This window comes from Eptatretus burgeri, chromosome 14 (genome assembly GCF_056783735.1).
Source record: "Eptatretus burgeri isolate ZD-2024b chromosome 14, Ebu_testis_v1, whole genome shotgun sequence".
Lineage (NCBI taxonomy): Eukaryota > Metazoa > Chordata > Myxini > Myxiniformes > Myxinidae > Eptatretus > Eptatretus burgeri.
In genome coordinates, this window is record NC_140974.1 from 17,301,505 (window position 1) to 17,323,074 (window position 21,570).

General features: G+C 35.5%; 1 protein-coding gene and 1 long non-coding RNA gene across 3 annotated transcripts in view; one reads left to right on the forward strand and one right to left on the reverse strand.

Moving 5' to 3' along the window:
• LOC147012716 (uncharacterized) overlaps window positions 1–21,570 on the reverse strand; it is a 101,703-nt gene that overhangs the window by 49,295 nt on the left and 30,838 nt on the right. For both annotated transcript variants that reach the window (XM_085853820.1, XM_085853819.1), the window contains 7 exons: window positions 21,343–21,396; window positions 21,060–21,113; window positions 20,504–20,557; window positions 19,918–19,962; window positions 18,266–18,319; window positions 18,046–18,099; window positions 15,590–15,643 (listed from right to left, as the gene is read on the reverse strand). In XM_085853820.1, the coding sequence (XP_085709946.1) occupies window positions 15,590–15,643; window positions 18,046–18,099; window positions 18,266–18,319; window positions 19,918–19,962; window positions 20,504–20,557; window positions 21,060–21,113; window positions 21,343–21,396 (369 nt within the window). The remainder of the gene's footprint in view (window positions 1–15,589; window positions 15,644–18,045; window positions 18,100–18,265; window positions 18,320–19,917; window positions 19,963–20,503; window positions 20,558–21,059; window positions 21,114–21,342; window positions 21,397–21,570) is intronic.
• LOC147012717 (uncharacterized) overlaps window positions 1–21,570 on the forward strand; it is a 54,134-nt gene that overhangs the window by 30,440 nt on the left and 2,124 nt on the right. The window contains exon 3 of the long non-coding RNA XR_015051041.1: window positions 17,015–17,233. This is a non-coding gene — a long non-coding RNA (uncharacterized LOC147012717). The remainder of the gene's footprint in view (window positions 1–17,014; window positions 17,234–21,570) is intronic.

Sequence of the window (21,570 nt, forward strand, 5' to 3'; positions counted from 1 at the left end):
CTTATCAATTCTTTGTTTTCCTCCTCGGTGGGTTGAGTTATTTTCTGTAATACCCTTAATCTTTTTTGAATCTCACTGGTTTCCATATTTTGATATTTATTCATCCACTCTCTTTCCTCCCTCTCCTCCCTCTCTCTCTTCTCTCTTTCCTCCCTCTCTCTCTTCTCCCTTTCATCCCTCTCTCTCTTCTCTCTTTCCTCCTTCTCTTTCTTCTCCCTCTCCTCCTTCTCTCTCTTCTCATTTCCCTCCTCTTCCCTCTCTTCTTCAACTCCTTCCTCATCCCTTACTATCCTTGAATCGCTTACACCCCATAGAATATTATACATATATTCATCAGGATTTCTTGTTATTCCTGTATCCAAAATAATTTTTTTTACAACAGGAAACCAATAAAATTTCTTTTGAATTTCTAAAAGAGCCTTACCTTTTCTTAACTTTATAATTTTTTCATTATTTAACATTCTAATTAAATCTAAAGTTGTCGGTTTATCAACATCAGCATAATGCCAATCTTTTATTGAAAATACCTCATTCTTATGTTGTAGAACATATTTATTAAAATACCGAATACCCTTTTCTTGAAGGTATGCTTGAACACAGAAATGATAATTTTCTTGAAGCCTTCTTGCTGTCATTTATGTATTAGAAATATATGTTAGAATAATATTATGGCACGAAACACCTCCCCATCTTCCCATAGTTAAATCATTTTGTATTTCCTTACTTATTATATATAATCCTGTTTTTTCTGTTTTCATGAGATAAACAAGGGCAAAACCATTATTATATTTACCCTTATTAAATTCTTTTATTTGTTGTTTACTAATCGTAGCCCCACAAAACTCATTCTCGATACCAAGTGGATAATATTCTTCCTTACGAGACTGATTTAATTGTTCCAGGTCTTCGAGGTTAATTTTAAATGACCAATTATACCCTAAATCATTCATATCATACCCCCATTGTTCTATTCTCATACAAACGATACGCCCTTCTTTATAAAAATTTATTTTAATTCGAACTGTGAATTCTGTATGACCTGGAGATAATATCAACACTTCTGTATCTTTGGAATACACAGCCGTTTTATTTAAGTATATATATTGTGATAAATCACTTAATCTCACCAAGTCATTCGCTTCAGTTGGGGTTGGATAATTTTTTAATTTATAAGCATTTTTCATGTTAATATTTTTGGTTATATTATATTTATGTCGTTCAGCCTGTGCCTTTGTGTAATAATTTGATAAATCAATATCCAGTTCTTGAGATACACCAAAGATAGAACCATCTTTACCAACATAAGTCATTTATATTAGATTAAAAATAATATCATAAATTTTTTTATTTTTGTTGAGTTGAAATAACACATATAGGCATAATTGACCACAACACTTGGAATTTAATTATTGGACTTGAAATGTTTGATAAACACCATTCTGTAAGAATTTTATGACTTCAACAGGTGGCGGAAGACCAAAACTATCAAAATAATATTTGTCTTGACTATTAAAAATACAAACCCAATGAGAACCGTTCCCATTATTATCTTCTAAGTTCATAATAATATTCTTTGTATGTTTCGGCACATTTGTTAATTCATCTCTCATACAAACAACCACATTATGAATTTTTAATTTCTTACAATATTTAACAAGTTGTAAATTTGATGTTGTATTCTTTCCAAATTCTTTCAACCACTCATCAATGCTCATTTATTTATTAGAAAGATATAATCCATTACCTCTTTTCGTTAATTTTACACCTGCTTGTGCTATAGAAGAAAGCATATCTCCAACTAACAATCTCGCTTTATCAGGCAGACCTTCAGCAAAATCTACAATTACACCACTTCCACTAATTTGTTTCTCCAACTCTTTGTTATGTCTTTCCAATTCTTTTTGAGCCTGGAGTTGAGCCTTCCTTTCGTTGGCAGTTTTCACCGCTGTTGAAATACCACCCGTCAATGCTCCAACCGCACTTAAACCAGCAAATAAAGGAATTAGAAATGGGAGAAATCCTCCACTCGTCTCTCTTATTGAATATTTTTTCAACATTGGTTTTGTCATTTTAATTTTAAGTGAGCCAGTGTCATTCAAGATTTTAACCTGTTCTCTTGTGAGCAAAACATCAATTCTTACTGCTCCTTTTCTCTGAATTGTATTAACGTTAATCGTACAAGGCTTTTGATTTTGAACACAAGATGATAGTTTATGAAGATTGATTTGATTAACATATACCCCAGTTGGTACTTTGCCACTCATTTATTTAACAAAAAATTATGTGAGACTAATCATCACACCATTATCTGTATTAATCTGCAATTCTGTTTCTTCCAAAAGCAAACAATATGTATCAACTTCTTCACTCTCTCCCCTTTCAATGTATAGGGAAGTATCCACTCGATTAGACTTTATAGTTTCCTTTTGAGCGCTCAGGTCAAACGCATAGATTGTATACAAACTTTTAAATGCTGTCATATCCAAAATAGGTTCTTGATTTCCATGACTTTCACACACCTTTTGGTAAGACTTGTATGCTTCAGCAAAATTATTTTTTTCCCAATTAATTTCCAATCTATCTCGTGGATAAAATGTTCCATCTAGAGAAACGTGAAGTTGTTTCACCTTAGCATTATCACTCAATGCATTATTCTTATCAGTCGCAGTATCACCATCTGGCTTTTTAAAAATGATCCACAGGTATCGTGGCTTTCCTTCCAGAACACCCAAATTCCACGTGTAAGTAGTTTGATTGAGTTTAACGTGTTGACATCTTCTTTTGAGGTATGATACACTGAGTGGTTTCTTTGAGTTAAGTCTTCGATTCAACATCTCTTCTGTTTTAAGATTAGGAGTATATTCACTGATATACCAACTCATTTCCTCAATTACAAATTTATTCTGATCACCAAAAGCACTAGCAACACCAAAAAGCAATCGATTTTCATTATCATTCCTTTGTAGTTGAAATCTAATTTTAAGACCATACAGAACTTTATCATGATCACAAAATCCAAATATACCTTTAAGAGGAACTGCCACAGTAAAACTATTTTCTGCTTTTGTATCATCATTATACATTCCTTTCCTTTGAGTATATCCAGGGTCTGTGTTTGTTCCCGTTGACATATCAGGAATAAAACCTTCGGCAGACCCCTTTCCCATTCTATCACTGAATGTATAGAGTGTAAATTTCATCATTTCAGATACAGCAGAGACATAATCAACCGCTTCAACTTCTTGTGTTCCAATATACAAACGCACACTATCAAACATTTTCCAGAAGAAATCATTTACAAGTGTAGCGTTTGTGTTATTCCCAGCCTTAGTGAATTTAAATTTACACAACAAGAAACTTTCGGAGAGATTCAAATAGGTTTGTTGATTATTTATTTCAATACTTTTTGTACCATTCGCATTCCAGTCTGTTCCAGTTATTGCATTTACCTTGAAGTAATCTTCTTTTTTAGTGGAGTTTGAGATAATAATAGTATCATCCAAATCATAGATACTATCAATTGCTTCCATACTTGTATTTATTTAGGAAAAAAAAGATGTTAAAACTTTTGAAACCCTGATCCAAGTATTTGAATTATTTTCTGTCGCTCTTGGGGGGACAACTGAGTTTTGCCTTTCTTAATTTCTTTTATTGCTTGTAATTTATGAGATTCCTTCTGGGCATCTTTTGTACTCTTTACAGCACCTGCTACATTTCCCACAGCAGAAGCAGTTGAACCAATTAGATCTTTATGTTTAAGAATAGTTGAACCAATACCCATGAGAGTATCAATTATCCCATCTCCTCTAAATTGATGCCCAACACCCCTTTGTCTCTTAGGTTTATAGTATCCTCGACCAAGATACATACCTTCACCCTTGTAGTATGGGGAAAGGAACATCCCATCCCCTGTAATTATTTTATATTTTCCCAACTCGTGTTTCCTCACAATAACCATCGTATTTATTTATTGGAAAACTTCACGTAGGTGAATTCTGATAGATATAACTTCTCCATTAAAAGAAATCACACGATTATCTTGGTCGGTTATCCTAAAATTTACTCTGTGTATGGTTTTTCCTGACACAGGGAGATAAACCAAATTTTTTAGGTTCCATATTGAATTTATAACCAATTGGGGTTGAGTATGCGCTGAATGAAAATATTGTATTTGTTTTTTTTCCATCATTATAAGCACCATCAATCAAATCACAGTGAATTAACACCAAATTTATTCCTGAGGATATTTGAATGACATTATCACTGTAAAACGTCCCATTACTTTCAATCTTTTTTGAGGAGAAACCCAATAACTCTCTAAATGAATTATCAATTGTGAAATCAACCTTGTAGTTATTTTTAACTTTAATTGTTGATTTTGAAGTATGTTTTTGAATGTTTATAACAATATTTTTTGGTTCATCACCCTGTTCTTTCATAAGACGAGCAATTTCGGAAGATATTTGAGAAATCTCATATGCTCCGGGTGAGACTGTTATCGTTTTGTATCCACTTCCTGGATTATAACTAAACTTGTCATTTTTCTCGGTTATATTAAATAAGATATTATAAGTTTCCATGGACAATAAAGATGCCTCATATTCTTTTGTTGTGTCAAGTTGTAGTGGGTATGGGAATGAAGATGTGTGGTCGCTTGTTGTGAAATTGAAACTAAGGATTGTGCTTCTCATCTTATTTAATATGAGATAAAATGTCTTTATATTGATATTTATTAATTATTTTCATGTTCATCAACTGGTCTAAAATGGCTGATGCTTCATTAAAACAATTGTTGTTTCCAGCCTTCTTACTGCCTAACAACAATAACAGTCTATTAACTAATTGCGATGGGCCATTTGGAAGAAAACTAACACCTGAACCAAGGATACTTAAAGCCTGAATAATGTGTTTCTCCTTCTCATTCTTCCTACTTTTACCAGAAAGAATAACCTTATAATTTAGAGTGTTCAGCAGATCAATATATACTCTATCATCATTATTTTCCATATCCAATGGCTTATCAATATACTTTGATTCATCCCTCACAGTTGAACCTTGTCTTCCATCTTTTGTGAGAAGAAACATTAATCTCGGAGTTAGTTTAACAGGGGGTTGAGCAGAACCTAAGAACCTTAATTCATCATTAAATATCAATACCTTTTCTTGAACAAGATGAAATATTGCTGATTGTTCTGTTGGAATGAGTCCTGCTTTGGTTTTTGAATCCGCTGAATATTCATTGTTTTGAACAGCATTCACAATATAATCAGGGGGTTGATTAATCTCTTCCAGTTGTTGAAATAATTCTTCATCATGATATTCTAATTCTCCAATATGCTCTAATTCTTCCTCCGTCATTTGACTGAAATCTTTTAACATTTGAAGTTTTTTAGGAGTATATTCTACTGTGGGAACTGTGGAAACATCTTTCATTTTTTCTTGGGAAGTTTTTAAAAGTGGTTTAAAAAATTTCTCTTGTTTTCTTTCAAATGCTTCTTCGCCCGTTAGTTTCTGTCTGCCTTTCTTCTTTATGTCTTCCTGCTGTTTTACAACTTTTGAAACCAACTCTTGATGTTCCCTAAATCTTCTTGCTCTTTCTTTTGCATCCATTTATTTATTGAAAAATATCATTTAATATCTCATCTTGTTTCACAACAATATATTTATATTTTTCAGTCGTGTGTTTCATGTAATCCCCAAATTCCTTTTTACTACATAATGTAGAACAATTGTCTCTCCAAAAATTGTTTATATCTATTGAATTTAACTTGAATAAAATAAAATATTAGCATTGTTTCTGATGGAACGACGAGGAAGCTGAAAGTACGATTGACTAAGATAAATACAATTACAAGAAGAATGTCTCCCTCTTGTGTAGTAGCTGTCCATTACCGTTTGGTTTCTCTCATTAACACAATCATCAAAGATAACGAGGTTCTTTTTGGATTTATCCAAATCTTGGGGAGACGGTATATCATCCGTATTATCACTCAGAATACAAGTTATCGGTTTTGATTTCTTTTTACATCTCTGTGTATCACAAAATAGTTGTATTATATCTTCAATGTTAAAATCATTTAGGTTTTTTTGAAGTTTAAATAAACCGATTATATCTTCTTTTTGAAGACCAGCATTAAAACCTTGAGAGAGTAGTTGATACTCTGGTTGAAAACTCGACTTTGTGAAAATTATTAAATTATCATAATCTAAAAAGTTGGGAGTGAGGAGCATCTTTAAAAGTAAGCAGGTTTTTCCACATCCACTTGAACCAACTATGAGGCATCTTAATGAATTTGGGAGATTTTTATGGTTGTCAAATTTTATCTTATTTTCCCAAATGGGTAAAAAATCATTCATTTATATATTTGGAAAACAGGTTATTTAATTTATTATTGGCTTTTTTCGAAATTCTATATTTTATCCTAAGTTCAGGTTTAATTTCAAGATAATCCATTATTTTATTTGTGCAATATCTTGTGTTGATATTTCCCTGAAAATCACATCCATGAATAATATATAACAACAATCCTTTGGACATTTCTCTAATACATTCAGTTTCTTCCCTTGTAAGGAAAGGTGTGTTATCACCCTCGTACTTTACATTCATTTCTCTAATCAATCTTGTAAAGTAATTCATTTTTGGTGTCAATCTAAAAGAATTATTTTCCTTTTTATATTTTTGATTATCATTAATTAGAAGATAATCACAGAATATACATTGTTTATAGGCTTTTGACTCTGTGTTTAATCCCCGTCTTTCACACGCAGGACAATTCACAAATTTGTCATATGGAGAATCATGGAATTCAAGAGGCTCAAAATCGAGTAAACTATTCATATTTATGAAGTAAAACTTTACTTAAACTGAAATTCATCTTCGATATCACCTTCGATACTTTCAGAATCATCTATACTTTCATAACTATCATTTGAACACCAACTCTCGGTGCCATAACTATCGTTTGAATGCAAACTCTCGGTATCATAATCACTCTCATAATCTTCAAAATCTTCAGTTGAATATTGACTCATTTAATTAGTAGAAAAAACATTACCATCGATATCGATATACATTTTTTCATTAACAGATTCAACTGCTACATTTTTTATATTAAAGGTAATTTTAAAATGATCCTTAACTACAATTGAATGAAATGTCATTTTACCTGATATATTAACATCCTTTATTTCATCAGGATTTATATCTTTGGGGTTGTTGAAAAAAATACAAATTTCTCCTTGCATATTACAGATGGTCTTATCTTTTCTTTCTAAAGCTTCATCCATAAGGTTTTTATTTTTTGATACCTTTTCTTGTTTCATTGCTTTTTCTAGTTTTGAATATATTGCCAGAAGGAGAGGAGAAACTTTTGTTAGAGATACCTTAATTGATGTTCTTCCAGGTATACTAAAAGCCCTTCCACTGAAGTAAATTGAAGAACTCATCATATCCACCATAATTGTTTTTATCCAATAGTTGTTATATTTATCTTTGTTCAATTTTACATCCTTGACATATTTCTCAGTATCTTTAACAAATGAAGAGATTGATTGAAACTTGTCTTTTGTGTCTTGAAACATTGTATTTATTGAGTGAAAAAGTTGGAGGATAAAATGGTTTTAAGCACAGATTCACCTGTAAAATAAACTAAATTTTCATCAAGAAAATTTTAGTTTAAGCACAGATTCACCTGTAAAATAAATGAAATTTTCATCAAGAAAATTTTAGTGTAAGCACAGATTCACCTGTAAAATAAATGAAATTTTCATCAAGAAAACTTTAGTTTAAGCACAGATTCACCTGTAAAATAAATGAAATTTTCATCAAGAAAACTTTAGCTTAAGCACAGATTCACCTGTAAAATAAACGAAATTTTCATCAAGAAAATTTTAGTTTAAGCAAAGTTTTATTATATAAATATGGTGAATACAACGTACTGCGATGTTTGTAATCACGAATATAAACATTATAGAAAACACCTCCGAACCAACAAACACACATTTAATCTATTTCATAAAATATCTCCTCTTGAGTTGGAAAGAAAACATTGTGATATCTGCTCAAAGCATGTTTTGAAGAGTAGTTATAATAGACATCTTCAATCACAAAAACACAAGAAAAATGAGTTTAAAGTAAAGGGAGACTATTATATTGAAAACACTGATGGGGCATTTAAAGGGCATATAAAAATAAGGATTTTTCAATTTGGAGAACCCGGTCCATCATCAATAGTTGAATCAATTGAAATAGTGAAACCTGATGTTGAAAAATTTATTAAAAAGACATTAAAAGAAATGAAAACTTTAAAGTTTTATATGGGAGTGAAAATGAATATGAAAAGACAAGATGAAGAACAAACTCCTTATATGAGAACAGATCTTCATTTTATAACATCATTTCAAGATTTTTTGAATAGTGGGGTTTATGAAGAACTATCAAGACAAGAGGAGGATGTTGATAATACAGTGGTAGGAAGTGGATTCAATATTAAAAAAATCATCTTTTTAGATATACACATTCTAAAATCAAACCCTCTTAAAGCTTCTTCTTATATTGAATTACCAAAAGAAATAAAACGAAAGAAGGCAGTTGTTAATATTAAGAATAATGATAATAAATGTTTTCTCTGGTCTGTTCTTGCTCACTTACATCCACCAAAATGTAATTCAGAAAGAGTAAAACAATATATGAAATATGAGAATACCTTGGACATTAAAGATTTTAATTTCCCAATGCCACTAACAGATATTCCTAAATTTGAGAAAAAGAATAATCTTTCTATTAATGTATATGGATTAACGGGTACAAACAAAGTTCAAATATTAAAAATTTCAAACAACTATAAAAATGAAGAAACACACATTGATCTTTTATATTTTAGTGTTGGAAAGAATTCACATTACACATACATCAATAATTTATCAAGATTAATCTCTTCTCAGGTATTCAGAACAGCAAACAAAATATATCCTTGTAAGCGATGTCTTAATTCATTTCATACAAAAGAACGATTAGAACAACATTCAAAATATTGTAGTAATCATAAATCAGCTGTAATTACAATGCCTAAACCTGGTGAAAAGATTTCTTTTGAAGATTATAATAAATCTATCATGCACCCATTTGTGATATACGCTGATTTTGAATGTATCCTTAAAAAGATAAATACTGCTTCTCCTAATCCAAAAGAACCATATACAAATAAATATCAAAAACATATTCCTTGTGGTTTCTGTTATTATATCAAATCATCTGTTGGAGAAAAATATAATAAACTTGAACAGTATAGTGGAAAAAATGCTTCACAAGAGTTTGTAAAACGATTAGAAAAGGATTGTATAAGACTAACTAAATTAATGAAAGAAACAAATGAACCGATGAAATTAACCATAGAAGAAAAATTAGAATTTAGAAAGAACAATATCTGTCATATTTGTGAGGAGGAAATTGAGGAGCCTAAAGTTAGGGATCATTGTCATCTTACTGGTAAATATAGAGGTCCCGCTCATTCCTGTTGTAATCTTATATAAATTACCTTCTTTTATTCCAGTCTTTCTTCACAACAGCGCCAACTATGATACACATCTATTTATAAATGAACTTTCAAAAACGCCAGGGAATATTTCTGCCATAACAAACACAAGTCAAAAGTATATTTCATTTACAAAAATGATACTCACAAAACCTATAACTCGTATTCGGTTTCTTGATTCTTACAAGTTTATGGGAACACCACAAGCCAACCTCGCATCAAATCTAAGCTCCACGGGCTCTTTTCCAAATCTTAATTCATTCTTTCCAAAAGAGGAAATTCTAACTAAAGAGGAAATTCAGATTAAAGAGAGAATTCAAAGTAAAGAGGAAATTCTAATTAATGAGGAAATTAATGAAGAAATTCTTACTGAAGATGAAATTCTAATTATACAGAAAATTCGAACAAAGAATGAAATTCTAACTAAAGAGGAAATTCTGATTATAGATGAAATTCTGATTAAAGAGGGAATTCTAACTAGAGAGGAAATTGAAACAAGGAATGAAATTCAAAGTAAAGAGAAAATTCTTACAAGTAAGGGAATTTATCCTTATGGTTATATGGATTCATTTATGAGATTTAAAGAAACACAACTTCCTTCAAAAGAAAGTTTCTATAATAACCTTTATGAAGAAGAGATAAGTGATAAGGAATATAAACACGCACAAGAAATTTGGAAAATATTTAAGATAAAGAACCTTGGAGAATATCATGATTTGTATCTAAAAACAGATGTTTTATTGTTAGCTGATGTGTTTGAAGCTTTTAGATCACTCTGTCATAATAAAAATTGTTATGGATTAGATCCTGCCCACTATTTCACAGCTCCTGGTTTAGCTTGGAGTGCAATGTTGAAAATGACAAAACAAGATATAGATTTAGTCAGTGATGTAGATATGCTTTTGATGATTGAGAAGTCTAAGAGAGGTGGAATATCACAAGTATGTTCAAAAAGATATGCTAAAGCAAATAATAAATATCTTCCAAATTCTCTTCTTCTTCTTCTTTCGGCTGCTCCCGTTCGGGGTCGCCACAGCTGATCATCCGTATGATCCGCATAGTGATTTGGCACATGTTTTACGCCAGATGCCCTTCCTGACGCAACCCTGGTCACCTCTTACGACACAGGGATATGGTACACCTATTTTAACCGGGGTATACACCGGCCCAGTATACTGGTACTCTTTTCGCCAACCTCGGAAGGATGACAGGCTGAGTCAACCCCCTGGTGTATTAATTCAGTGGCCGAACAGGGTTTGAACTCAGGACCTTTTGGATCCTAAGCCGCTGCCCTAACCACTGCGCCAACACCAGGCTCAAATATCTTCCAAATTATGAGAGTGAAAAAGATAGTAATTATTTGATGTACTTTGATGCTAATAATTTGTATGGATGGGCAATGTCTCAATCTCTGCGTTATGGTAAATTAGAGTGGGTGGAAGAAAAGGATTATGAAAAGGCTTTGATGAATATTGTTATTTCTTCTCAAGAGAAATTGAATGACAAAGAAGAAGGTTATTATTTTGAAGTTGATTTGAAGTACCCGAGTGATCTTCATAATAAGCATAAAAACCTTCCTTTTGCATGTGAGAAAGAAACCCCAAAGAAAGAATGGTTCAGTGATTCTCATAAAAGTTTTAATATTAAAGGCAAATCAACAGAAAAGTTATTAACAACATTCTATGATAAAGAGGGATATGTTTTGCATCAAAGGAACTTGAGACAATATTTATCTGCTGGGTTGAGAGTAGCTAAAATTCATAGAGTTTTAAAATTTAAACAAAGTCCTTGGATGAAAAAGTATATTAAATTCAATACAGATATGAGAACAAATACAAAAGTAAAATTTGAAGGGGAATTCTATAAATTGATGAATAATGCTGTCTTTGGAAAGACAATGGAGAATGTTAGAAACAGGCAAAACATTAGATTTGCAACATCTTGGAAAGAAGCTTCTAGATTGATAAATAAACCAAGTTTTGAGAGAGAAGAGGTTTTTTCAGAGAACTTTTCTGCTATTCATATGAAAAAGGAAAGTATTGTCATGGATAAACCAATTTATATTGGAACAGCAGTTCTTGATTTATCAAAGATATTGATGTATGATTATTTGTATAATGATTTAAAGAAAGAGTATGGTGAAAATGTTTCATTGTTGTATGTGGACACTGATAGTTTTATTCTAGATATAAAAACTGACGATGTTTATAAAGATATGAAGAAAAACATTGGAGTATATGATACAAGTAATTTTAGTAAGAAGAGTGAGTTATTTTCAAAAAAGAATGAAAAGGTTATTGGCAAGTTTAAGGATGAGTTGGGTGGAAAAGTAATGAGTGAGTTTATTGGATTGAGAGCAAAGGCATATGCTTATAAGTATGGTGATCAGATTGATAAAAGGTTAAAGGGAATAAAGAAATATGTAATAAAGAAATCAATAACTTTTAGAAATTATTATAATTGTTTGATGAATAAGAAAGAAGAATATAGGAAAATGAATACAATAAGAAGTTATAAACATAAGATATATAGTGAAGAAGTAAATAAAAAGGCATTAGGAGCCTTTGATGATAAGAGATTTATTTTAGATAATGGAATAGATTGTGTTCCATATGGATATTGTATGATAGAGTGTATAAAATAGATTGTGTTCCATATGGGTATTGTATGATAGAGTGAATAGAATAGATTGTGTTCCATATGGGCACAAGTTTTAACGATGGGAAGATGGGTTAGGGTTTTTAAGGGCTACCGCCGCGTTTTTCACAATATATAAATGGCCGAACCAAGTATTAGTCAAACTAAAGAGTGGAGAAAATCTCAGTCTTGGTATATAAATGGAAAACATAATGAATGTGAAAAATATCAAATAAGTCTTATTGAAAAAATATCTAAAACAAAGGTAAATAAAACAAATATGCGAATCAATTTAAAAAGCAATAAGTTAGAGGATGTAAAGAAAATAATAAATATGTTTGAATGGACTGAAAAATTTGATGGTTATCAATTGAACAAGGGAAAAATAATTTACTACAATATCAAAATGATATGCAACTCAGGAGGTGGTCAGATGAGATCATTAAGAGAAGTTTATCATTTCGTAATGGCACAAAAGGGGTATCTTAAAAAATATAAAGATTCAAATGTTTTGTTTTTCAATATTTTAGATGGGGATTATTGTGCAAAGAAAATTAAACTATTGAAGGAATTTGAGAATGAACAAATGTTTATAGGTTCAATGAGTGAGCTAAACAATATGCATTGGTTATTTGATAAAGAGTGCCCCGAGGCTTAGACGTTTCAGATATTTCTTTAGAATCACCTTTAACAAATCTTTATCTTGTTGTATGGGTTATTTGATAAAGAGTGTCCCGGGGCTTAGACGTTTCAGATATTTCTTTAGAATCACCTTTAACAAATCTTTATCTTGTTGTATGGGTTATTTGAATAGAGAGTGCCCCGAGGCTTCGACGTTTCAGATATTTCTTTAGAATCACCTTTAACAAATCTTTATCTTGTTGTATGGGCTATTTGAAGAGAGAGCCCCTAGGTTAAAAGGGGAAATAAAAAAATGACCGTTTTTACAGCCATTTTTCCCTGCTGTGCAGGGGTTTGGCTTTTTCTTGAGGCAATGTTTTATGGCCGGATGCCCTGCCTGACGCCAACCCTGGTCGCCTCTTACGACACACAGGGATATGCTACACCTATTCTAACCGGGGCATACACCGGGACCAGTACACTGGCACTCATTTCGCCGACCTCGGAAGGATGGCAGGCTGAGTCAACCCCCTGGTGTTAATTCAGCAGCCAACGGGGCTTGAACTCAGGACCCTGGGATCCCAAGCCACCACCCTAACCACTAAGCCAACACCAGGCTCCAGGTTAAAAGGGGAGACAAATAAATATACCTTGGGCTAAAAAGGGGATTTATTTTTTTAGGGGAAAAAAAAGAAAAATTTCATGGCTGAAAATCCCCCATTCATTTACATGGGGAAAAGTGAGCCAGAACCAGTATTCTTTCCCTACTCATGTCCACCAAGTTTCATCCGAATCCGTCCCAAACTTTTTGAGACATCATGCACACAGACAAACAGACAAACACAAACAAATAAACAGAGACAAAAAAAAAACGGTGAAAACATAACCTCCTTCACCTTTGGTGGTGGAGGTAATAATGGTCGGATCAATTAAACTAATGGCGAATATAATAACTGGAGTGGCACTCAGTCGAGCGCATACCTCTGCCAGGCTGAACAGTCTACGTTTGGTAGCCCACTCACAGGCCGGATCGGCATCCGGATTGTAACCAAAATCTAATCGGCTTGCTCTTGTCACCTTCCCTAATCATCCACCAAGTTTTGTCATCATCCATCCGTAACCTTTTGAGATATCATGATCACAGACACACAGGCGTGAAAACATAACCTCTGTCCATTTGCGATGGCGGAGATAACAAGAATACATTTGGGTTTATAAGTAGCAAATTAGCCACGACTTGTGTGCCAACAAATACCCTCTTCCTCTAACACTTTGAACCAATCCTCTATCCCCTTCATACCGTCTGACTGTCTGTGGTTTACTACGTCTAATGGTCATCCCTTGTTGTGCCTTGTTACGTACATGGTTAATATTTCCCATAATCTCATTCAAGTGAGCACTTAAACCACGTTACATCATGTAATGCTTTTCTGTCCAGTGTTTGTGGTTCTTCTCTTTTTCACCGTTTCAACCACAATAGATGAAGCGAAATATCATGCTGAAAATGCTGCAAAGCGAACATATCTATCTCCATATATTATGAGATCAAAGACTTCAATGCGCTCAATCGTCAACTTTTTACATTAAACATATCACAAGGACACTGAAATAACTTTGAAGTTGGATGAAATCAAGTAAAATAAGATATTTGTTGAAGAAAACTTATCCATCGGGACCAGACTCTATGCAGAGTTCGTTGGTGCTGCCTCAGCAGACTCCTTGGCTACTGGGCACGTTCCTGGACGGGTCGCCACTCCGACACAGGATACCAGCAATCTGGCACTCATTTTGCCGACCTCAGAAGGATGACAGGCAGAGTCAACCCCACCTGGTGTTAATTCAACAGACAAGGGGGATTTGAACTCAGGATCCTAGGATCCCAAGCCCACCACCCGAACCATTAAAGCATGAGTCACGTTTGCTCTATGGCTAGGATACAGCGGCTGTACCCCCCCCCCCCCCGAATTGACAGAAACGTGCGGCGGCCGCAGAGTTTCTGAGGTGGCCTCAGGGTGGCCCTATGCCGTATGGCTATCTTTTACAGGCCGTAGGGGTCTCCGTGGAATTAACGCGCGGAGTTATAACTTTTTTCATTTCCAGGTTGGCCATAGCAATGACGTAGATGTGTTCCACATCGACCGTACGTAGGGCGTACGGTGGGCTTGCGTTATTTGTGCATTTTCCGTAGGCTCTTATCAATGAAAAATGAATTTTGCTAACCCCCAAAAAATTATGGTGGCCACACTATTTCCACGTTCGCCTTAGGGCCCCCTGCGGTCGCCTTGCGGGCACCTTGAGGCAACCTTGCGTCTGCCTTGAAAATTCTATGGCCGCCGCAAGGACGCCCTAAGGTCACCGTGCGACATCAAATCAAAGACCGTATGGCAACCCCACGTTTTCGGTCTCCACAATTTCTAAATACCCCGTGCGGCTCCCCGAAAAATAAAAACATATGTGACTGCTACATTGTGCGACCGTGGAAATACTGCGGCCACCCTATAATTGCTAGTGGCCGTCGATTTTTTTAGACCCTACGGCCGCCGTGCCAAATGTGACTGAAGCATAAGCCAACACCAGGCATATGAAGAAAACTTATACTGTACTGTATTCCCGAATTCCTTTTCGACAATCAAAAAACAAATTGCCAATCAAGTGAAAATAAGTTCAGTTTGACCTTTGTATGAGACTCAATTTACTGTAGAAGATCATTTCGTCATTTTTTTATTCCGTCATTGTTGCAAATATTTTAAAATTGTGAGCACATCATGGGAAAGGTTTTCACGGTGTCGTCGGACTACCTTCGATCCTGGCCTTCCCTGGCTTCCTTCGGCTCCTTCAATTCCTGGAACACCCTGAAACAAATTCCAATCATTAGTGATTCAATAGTTTATCATTTACAGATCATGAACATATTATGCAGAACTGTATAAGTTTAGTTTGTATTTTTTTTAAAAACATATTATTAATATTAATCTCAAACTTTGAACCAAGGTGGACTTGTCGAGAATTTATTTTCTTTTTTGCCTTACAAGTTGGTGCCTGCATCTCCATATCATTATACAACACTCTTATGTGAGTCATAGCGGAGTGACGAGTCGACGTGTATGTACTTGTGTTTGTGGATGCTCCTGTTCTGCTGGTATACTATTCGCTGCCTTCGACTGACTGGCTGAAGACTGCTCGGGCAAAACTTTGTGACCACATCCTGCCTAGCTTTTTCTTCTTCAGAATTGTTGTCCCTCGCCAGAGGAGGGGGTATTGCATTTGCGTCCGTTTGTTTGTCTGTCCATACTTAATGTGGCAATGTCGGCCACAGACACCATCTGGTGATAGCAAGTATCACACATTGTCCTTTTTCAACTGAGTACCTCCATCCATCCATCCATTGGTACCATAATCTTTACAGAGCATCGATTGCTGCCAAAGCAGTCTCCTGGGCTCTTGGGCACAATCCCGGGCAGGTCGCGACTCCGACGCAGGATACTCGAATGGCTCAATCATCCCAGCAAGCTGGTACTCATTTTGCCAACCTCAGAAGGATTACAGGCTGAGTCAACCCCACCTGGTATTAATTCAACAACAAAGTGGGACTTCAGCTCAGGACCCGAGGATCCAAATCCCACCACCTTAACTATTAAGCCAACACCAGGCAAAGTACCTGTATAAAGTACAGTATATACAATTAGAATGTGAATACATCTCATAAATGATGCAGTCTTAAGAATGTGAGTTCGTCCATAAAGTATGTGTATTAAGACCATGAGTGCATCTATAAAGTACATACTATTAGGACGTGCATATGTTGAGAAAATACAGAGCATGACTGCGCCTATAAAATACATAGGATTGCAATGTGAATCTATACAATGAAACCGAAAATGTTTGTTTGTCCGCCCTTGTTTTGTCAATGCATCGTCACAAAACCACAAAACCACACAAAACCACACAAAACAAGTCTCGGCGAAGGTCTGCAATCTCTGACTGCTCTTTCCAGTTCCAAATTTTTTATTTTCTTCCAGTATCGCATTGTTTAATATCTGGCAGAGGTATTTTACAACAAGTTTACCACCCCTCACCCATTTTCCCCTTTTCAAAATCCTGAATTTTGACCACCTGCAGTTGGTTTGTTAATGCATCCTTCTATGTGTTTTAAAGGATTATATGTTGAGGTTTGCTAATGATGCGTGTCCCTGTCCCATCTCTTTCCTCGCTGCTCAATGAAGATTAAAACCTCGACCACCAAGAGACAAGTCGTCATTTTGGAGCACTTACACCTCGGCAACCGAACAAGGGGTTCAAAGGATGTTTGATCATGGACTTTACGGTGCAGCTGAAGCTCATTTTGTAACTGCCTCGATTTTCTAAAGCAAATTCATTCCTTAAAAGAATGGATGGAGAGAAATCAAATGGGATGAATACACAACACGCGACTTATATCGCAGGTAAACTGCAGTTAAATGGCCGTGCACTTTGCACAGCTTTCTCACGTATTATTGGGTTTTGTTTTTTGGGTACAAACTTTGGGTTCAGGGACGTGTAAGTCGACAGACGGTAAAAGGCAACGTACTGTCATTGGGGCAACGGTTAGAGAAAACAAGCAAGGGAATGAACAAACAGGAAAAAAGAGCGAGAGAGAGAGAGAGAAAGAGAGAAAGAGAGAAAGAGAGAGAGAGAGAGAAAGAGAAAGAGAAAGAGAAAGAGAAAGAGAAAGAGAAAGAGAAAGAGAAAGAGAAAGAGAAAGAGAAAGAGAAAGAGAAAGAGAGAGAGAGAAAGAGAGAGAGAGAGAGAGAGAGAGAGAGAGAGAGAGAGAGAGAGAGAGAGAGAGAACAACCTTCAAGTCAGAGGGTTGGGCTAGGTCGGGGTTAATGGTGGTACAGATTGGGGATGACATGAGATGGCAATGCACCACGTCTTCCTCATCTCCAACTACTGCTACGAGGATTTAAAACTAATGTGACGACAGTCAGATCCAGGAGTGGCTCCAAAGATCTCCCCCCACCCCAATTCACAATTTTTATTTTCAGGAATAAATGAAGCACATTCGAACACCTTATGTCAAACAATTCAATACATTTTTGACTTTTTAGGACAAGTTTACCACCCATCATCCTTTAGCACCTTTTCAAAATCCTCAGTCGGTTTCTAAGAAGACTGGTTTGGTGTGTGTGTGACATGACGAGCAGTAAAATGGACAATTCCCTGCATCTTATACTTGTATGATTTCACTTCACTGTCGTTCCTTCCCGATCCTCACCTGTGGTCCCCGTAAACCAGCGAAGCCCGAATCTCCTGGCATTCCAGAATCGCCCTGAAAGCAAAATGTATGAAAGTCACTTTTGATTGGCAAAATGATCCTGAACATTCACTGCTTTCTGAATGTTCCACGTAAAGCCAAATGTCCGAAGTTTGAACGATATTGTTGAAATGGCGAACGTCATATTCTCTCTGAGATAGCAGTTTCGCACGGGACGTACAGGCAGACCATTTTGGCCGACGTCTCCTCTTGGCCCCAGCTCACCTTGAGCACCCTAGATTCGGGGAGGAAAAACAAATTACAATCAGGGATGGTAAATCACCTGACGGTGTCACCTTAACCATTAAACTAAACAACTGTTCGAGCATACTTGTATAATCAGCTGTTTCTATGCCCTAAAAAATATGAAATACATCAGTAAAGCCTCATGGAAAAGAAAGACAAAAGAAACATGTGGATCATGTTATGTGCAAACAACAGGTGGTGGGGAACAGGTGAACATGGCACAAATTTTTTTTGTTGTTGTTAACAAAAACAATTGATTTTGACGCAATCAAGCAAATTATGGAATATGCAGGGATGTTCATATACCACGATAACGAGGATGCCTTGAAGGATAACAGGAAGGAATAATAATTACAGTTTATCATATCCGAATCACCGGAGGCATTTTGTCGGAGGAACTGAGTAATATCGGAGGTAGTTTTTCATCTGTGATTGCTTTGTCAGGGAAAAAAAACAATAAAATGAAATGTTTTTTTTTTTTTTAATTTCATCTACAATTATACATTATTCTGCAGTTCTTACATAAGCATCAATCTTCATACAAACAAAAGATGATTATTCGAGCTGGAAGGTAAAACATTACCACGTGACTCACTGCATTATAAGACAGGAGATGTAAATGCTGCGATGACTTGTCTTTCAGGCAATTTATTTACATCTTCTATGTGGATTCGATGAATATACACGTACTCGAAATGAATCTGCGACAACTACTACTGCAACATTTAACAGTCCCAATTTTTCTGACCTTATTATGGGGTCCACCAGAGAACCTATTTGTCCTAAGTGTCTCACGAACTGGGTGTCCAGGCCTGACGTTCACCTGGAGGTGATTTGGGCAGGAATTTGTAATTGATTCAGGGTGCTGATGATAACTCGCATACTCTTTGCGAAAGACACTATGGAATCTTTACCATTAACCAACTAATGCAAGCAGATGGGACACCGAGCTTAACGTCCATCCGAGGGCCTCGCACACCCATTGATGGCTCGTCCTACATGCTACATAAAAAAACACTACCAATGGAGTGGCAGTTTATAGCAGGGTAGGGATTCAAACTGAGGCTAGAGAGGTCAGATGCGAGTGTGCTTACCTCTAAGTTATGCTGCTAACCCGAACCATTTTACTTACAATATCGAACAATTTTCCACCAGTGGGTGGTTCGCCCAGTGTTACAAATCATTGGTGCAGGGGGAGTGGTGGGGGAGAGGCAGGGGTGGTTGTCACCCAAGACATTAATTATTTTTTGGGGAGTCTTTGTCCCAGCATTAAGGAGCATGACAGGTGGAGGTGAGTGTCTTACATGTCTTTAAAATGCATTACGTCATGTCAGTACGAATCCCAAGGTCTGCGACATTAACAGTGGTTCGGGCGAGCAGGTTATGGATTCCCATCATGCTGTGCACTTTTCCCTCCCAATCGGGGCAATGCTATCTTGCCTGGGATTGTCACATCTATTTAACCAACCCATTTGGCTTCTGAACATTTCTTTTTTCTCTCCTTGCTGCAAGATGCAAAATATGTTATAATATTAAAATTTAAGGTTTTTTTTTTTTTTAGAAAATATTGATTAACATACGTCTTACCCTTTCACCAAACGATCCAAAAACACCCCTCTCTCCAGGCACACCCTGTGTGTAAATAAATCAAATGAAAGACCAAATACTGCATTGGAGTCATCAGGAAGAACTCGACGAAGTAAAGAGCAAAGATGGAGTCATCAGGAGGAACCTGGATAGGATTCGGGTTTCAGCCGCTACTCCACAACCCTCCAAACCCATCCAGGCACAGCCAAGTGAGCCTTTCAGAAAAATTTTTTTTCCAACAATTCACTTCTCCCAGACAGACAGAAAAAGAAAGAAAAATAATGAGTAAAAGAGATAAAATCAAAGAAAAATCAAGAAATTGAATCAATAAAGAGAAATGTAAAAAATTTAGAAATAAATGTGAAAGGAACAAAGAATAAGGATGTTGGGAAGAACCCGGACAGATAGATTTCAGCAGTTACTCCACAAGTTCAAACCCAGCAACAGGTACAAGCTACCAGAGGTCCATCACCAGGTGGGATGTACAGTCCACACAGCAACAGGATATGATTTAAAAATGGTTTAAACTTCTGAAGTTGGAAAACCTATAATTGATCCTTTTTTGTTTATAAAGAGTCGTAATTACCAAAATTCCTTGTTTACCCGATTCACCGGGTGGTCCAACTTTTCCATCATCACCCTGAAAAAATAAATATTACTAGATTGTTATAAAAAAAGAAAAGATTCAAATATATATATATATATATATATATATATATATATATATATATATATATATATATATATATATATATATATATATATATATATATATATATTACACACAGGTGTGGGGGTGGGGAGGGGAAGAGTGGGATAAGATGAAGATTGAAAAAAAAAAGAAAGAGAAGAGGAGGTGAGGGGTGCATGGGAGAAATTGGGGAAAGAAGGTAAAGCTATATTTCTGCGTTGGGAGAGGATGAGGAGGTGAGGAGGGGGAAGGAGTCAAACTATCTTCCCTATTTGCATGCACAATAGATGACGCTTCAAGATATGTTCGAGGTCAATAAATTACAAATTCCATCATGAAAGACAAAACTTATCGAGACACCAATAGTTGATTGGTGAAGTAGCCAGAGTGCTGATATCTCAAGCAGTGGATGAGTGCATCAGGAAGTGAGTGGGAAACAGTAAAACCATACATAGTCACCCAGGGAGCCATCCAACCCAACGCTGCCATTTCTGCCTTCATAGCCCTGTGCAGACAATGACATCGACGGCGATATCTGTCATAATATAAAATCCGGTTAAGACGGATTTATTTAATACGAGTCCGGTTGAGCATATGGTGAGGGGTATGTCCTCCATAATGCTGATTGCATGCAAATTTAATGTTTGTGCTTCTTTCGAGCCATTCCATTTAAGTGCTGTACATTTGTTAAAATAAATAAACAAATAAATTTATAAATCAAGGACAAAACTCACATGTTCTCCCGCAGTCCCATTGAGTGCGTGCTGCCCCACTGGTCCTGCTGAGCCCTGCAAGGTAACATTCAGAGTTAACATGGTGTTAGTCATTTACTGTTAATGCTGCTTCGTAACAAACCGTCAGCTTGGCTCGGACTTGAGCGTTAAATGGGGGTCGGCCATTATTTCTGACAAGGTAGCATTGCACGCCGGTCTGTCAAGCCAAGTGTGTCACAAGTTTATTGA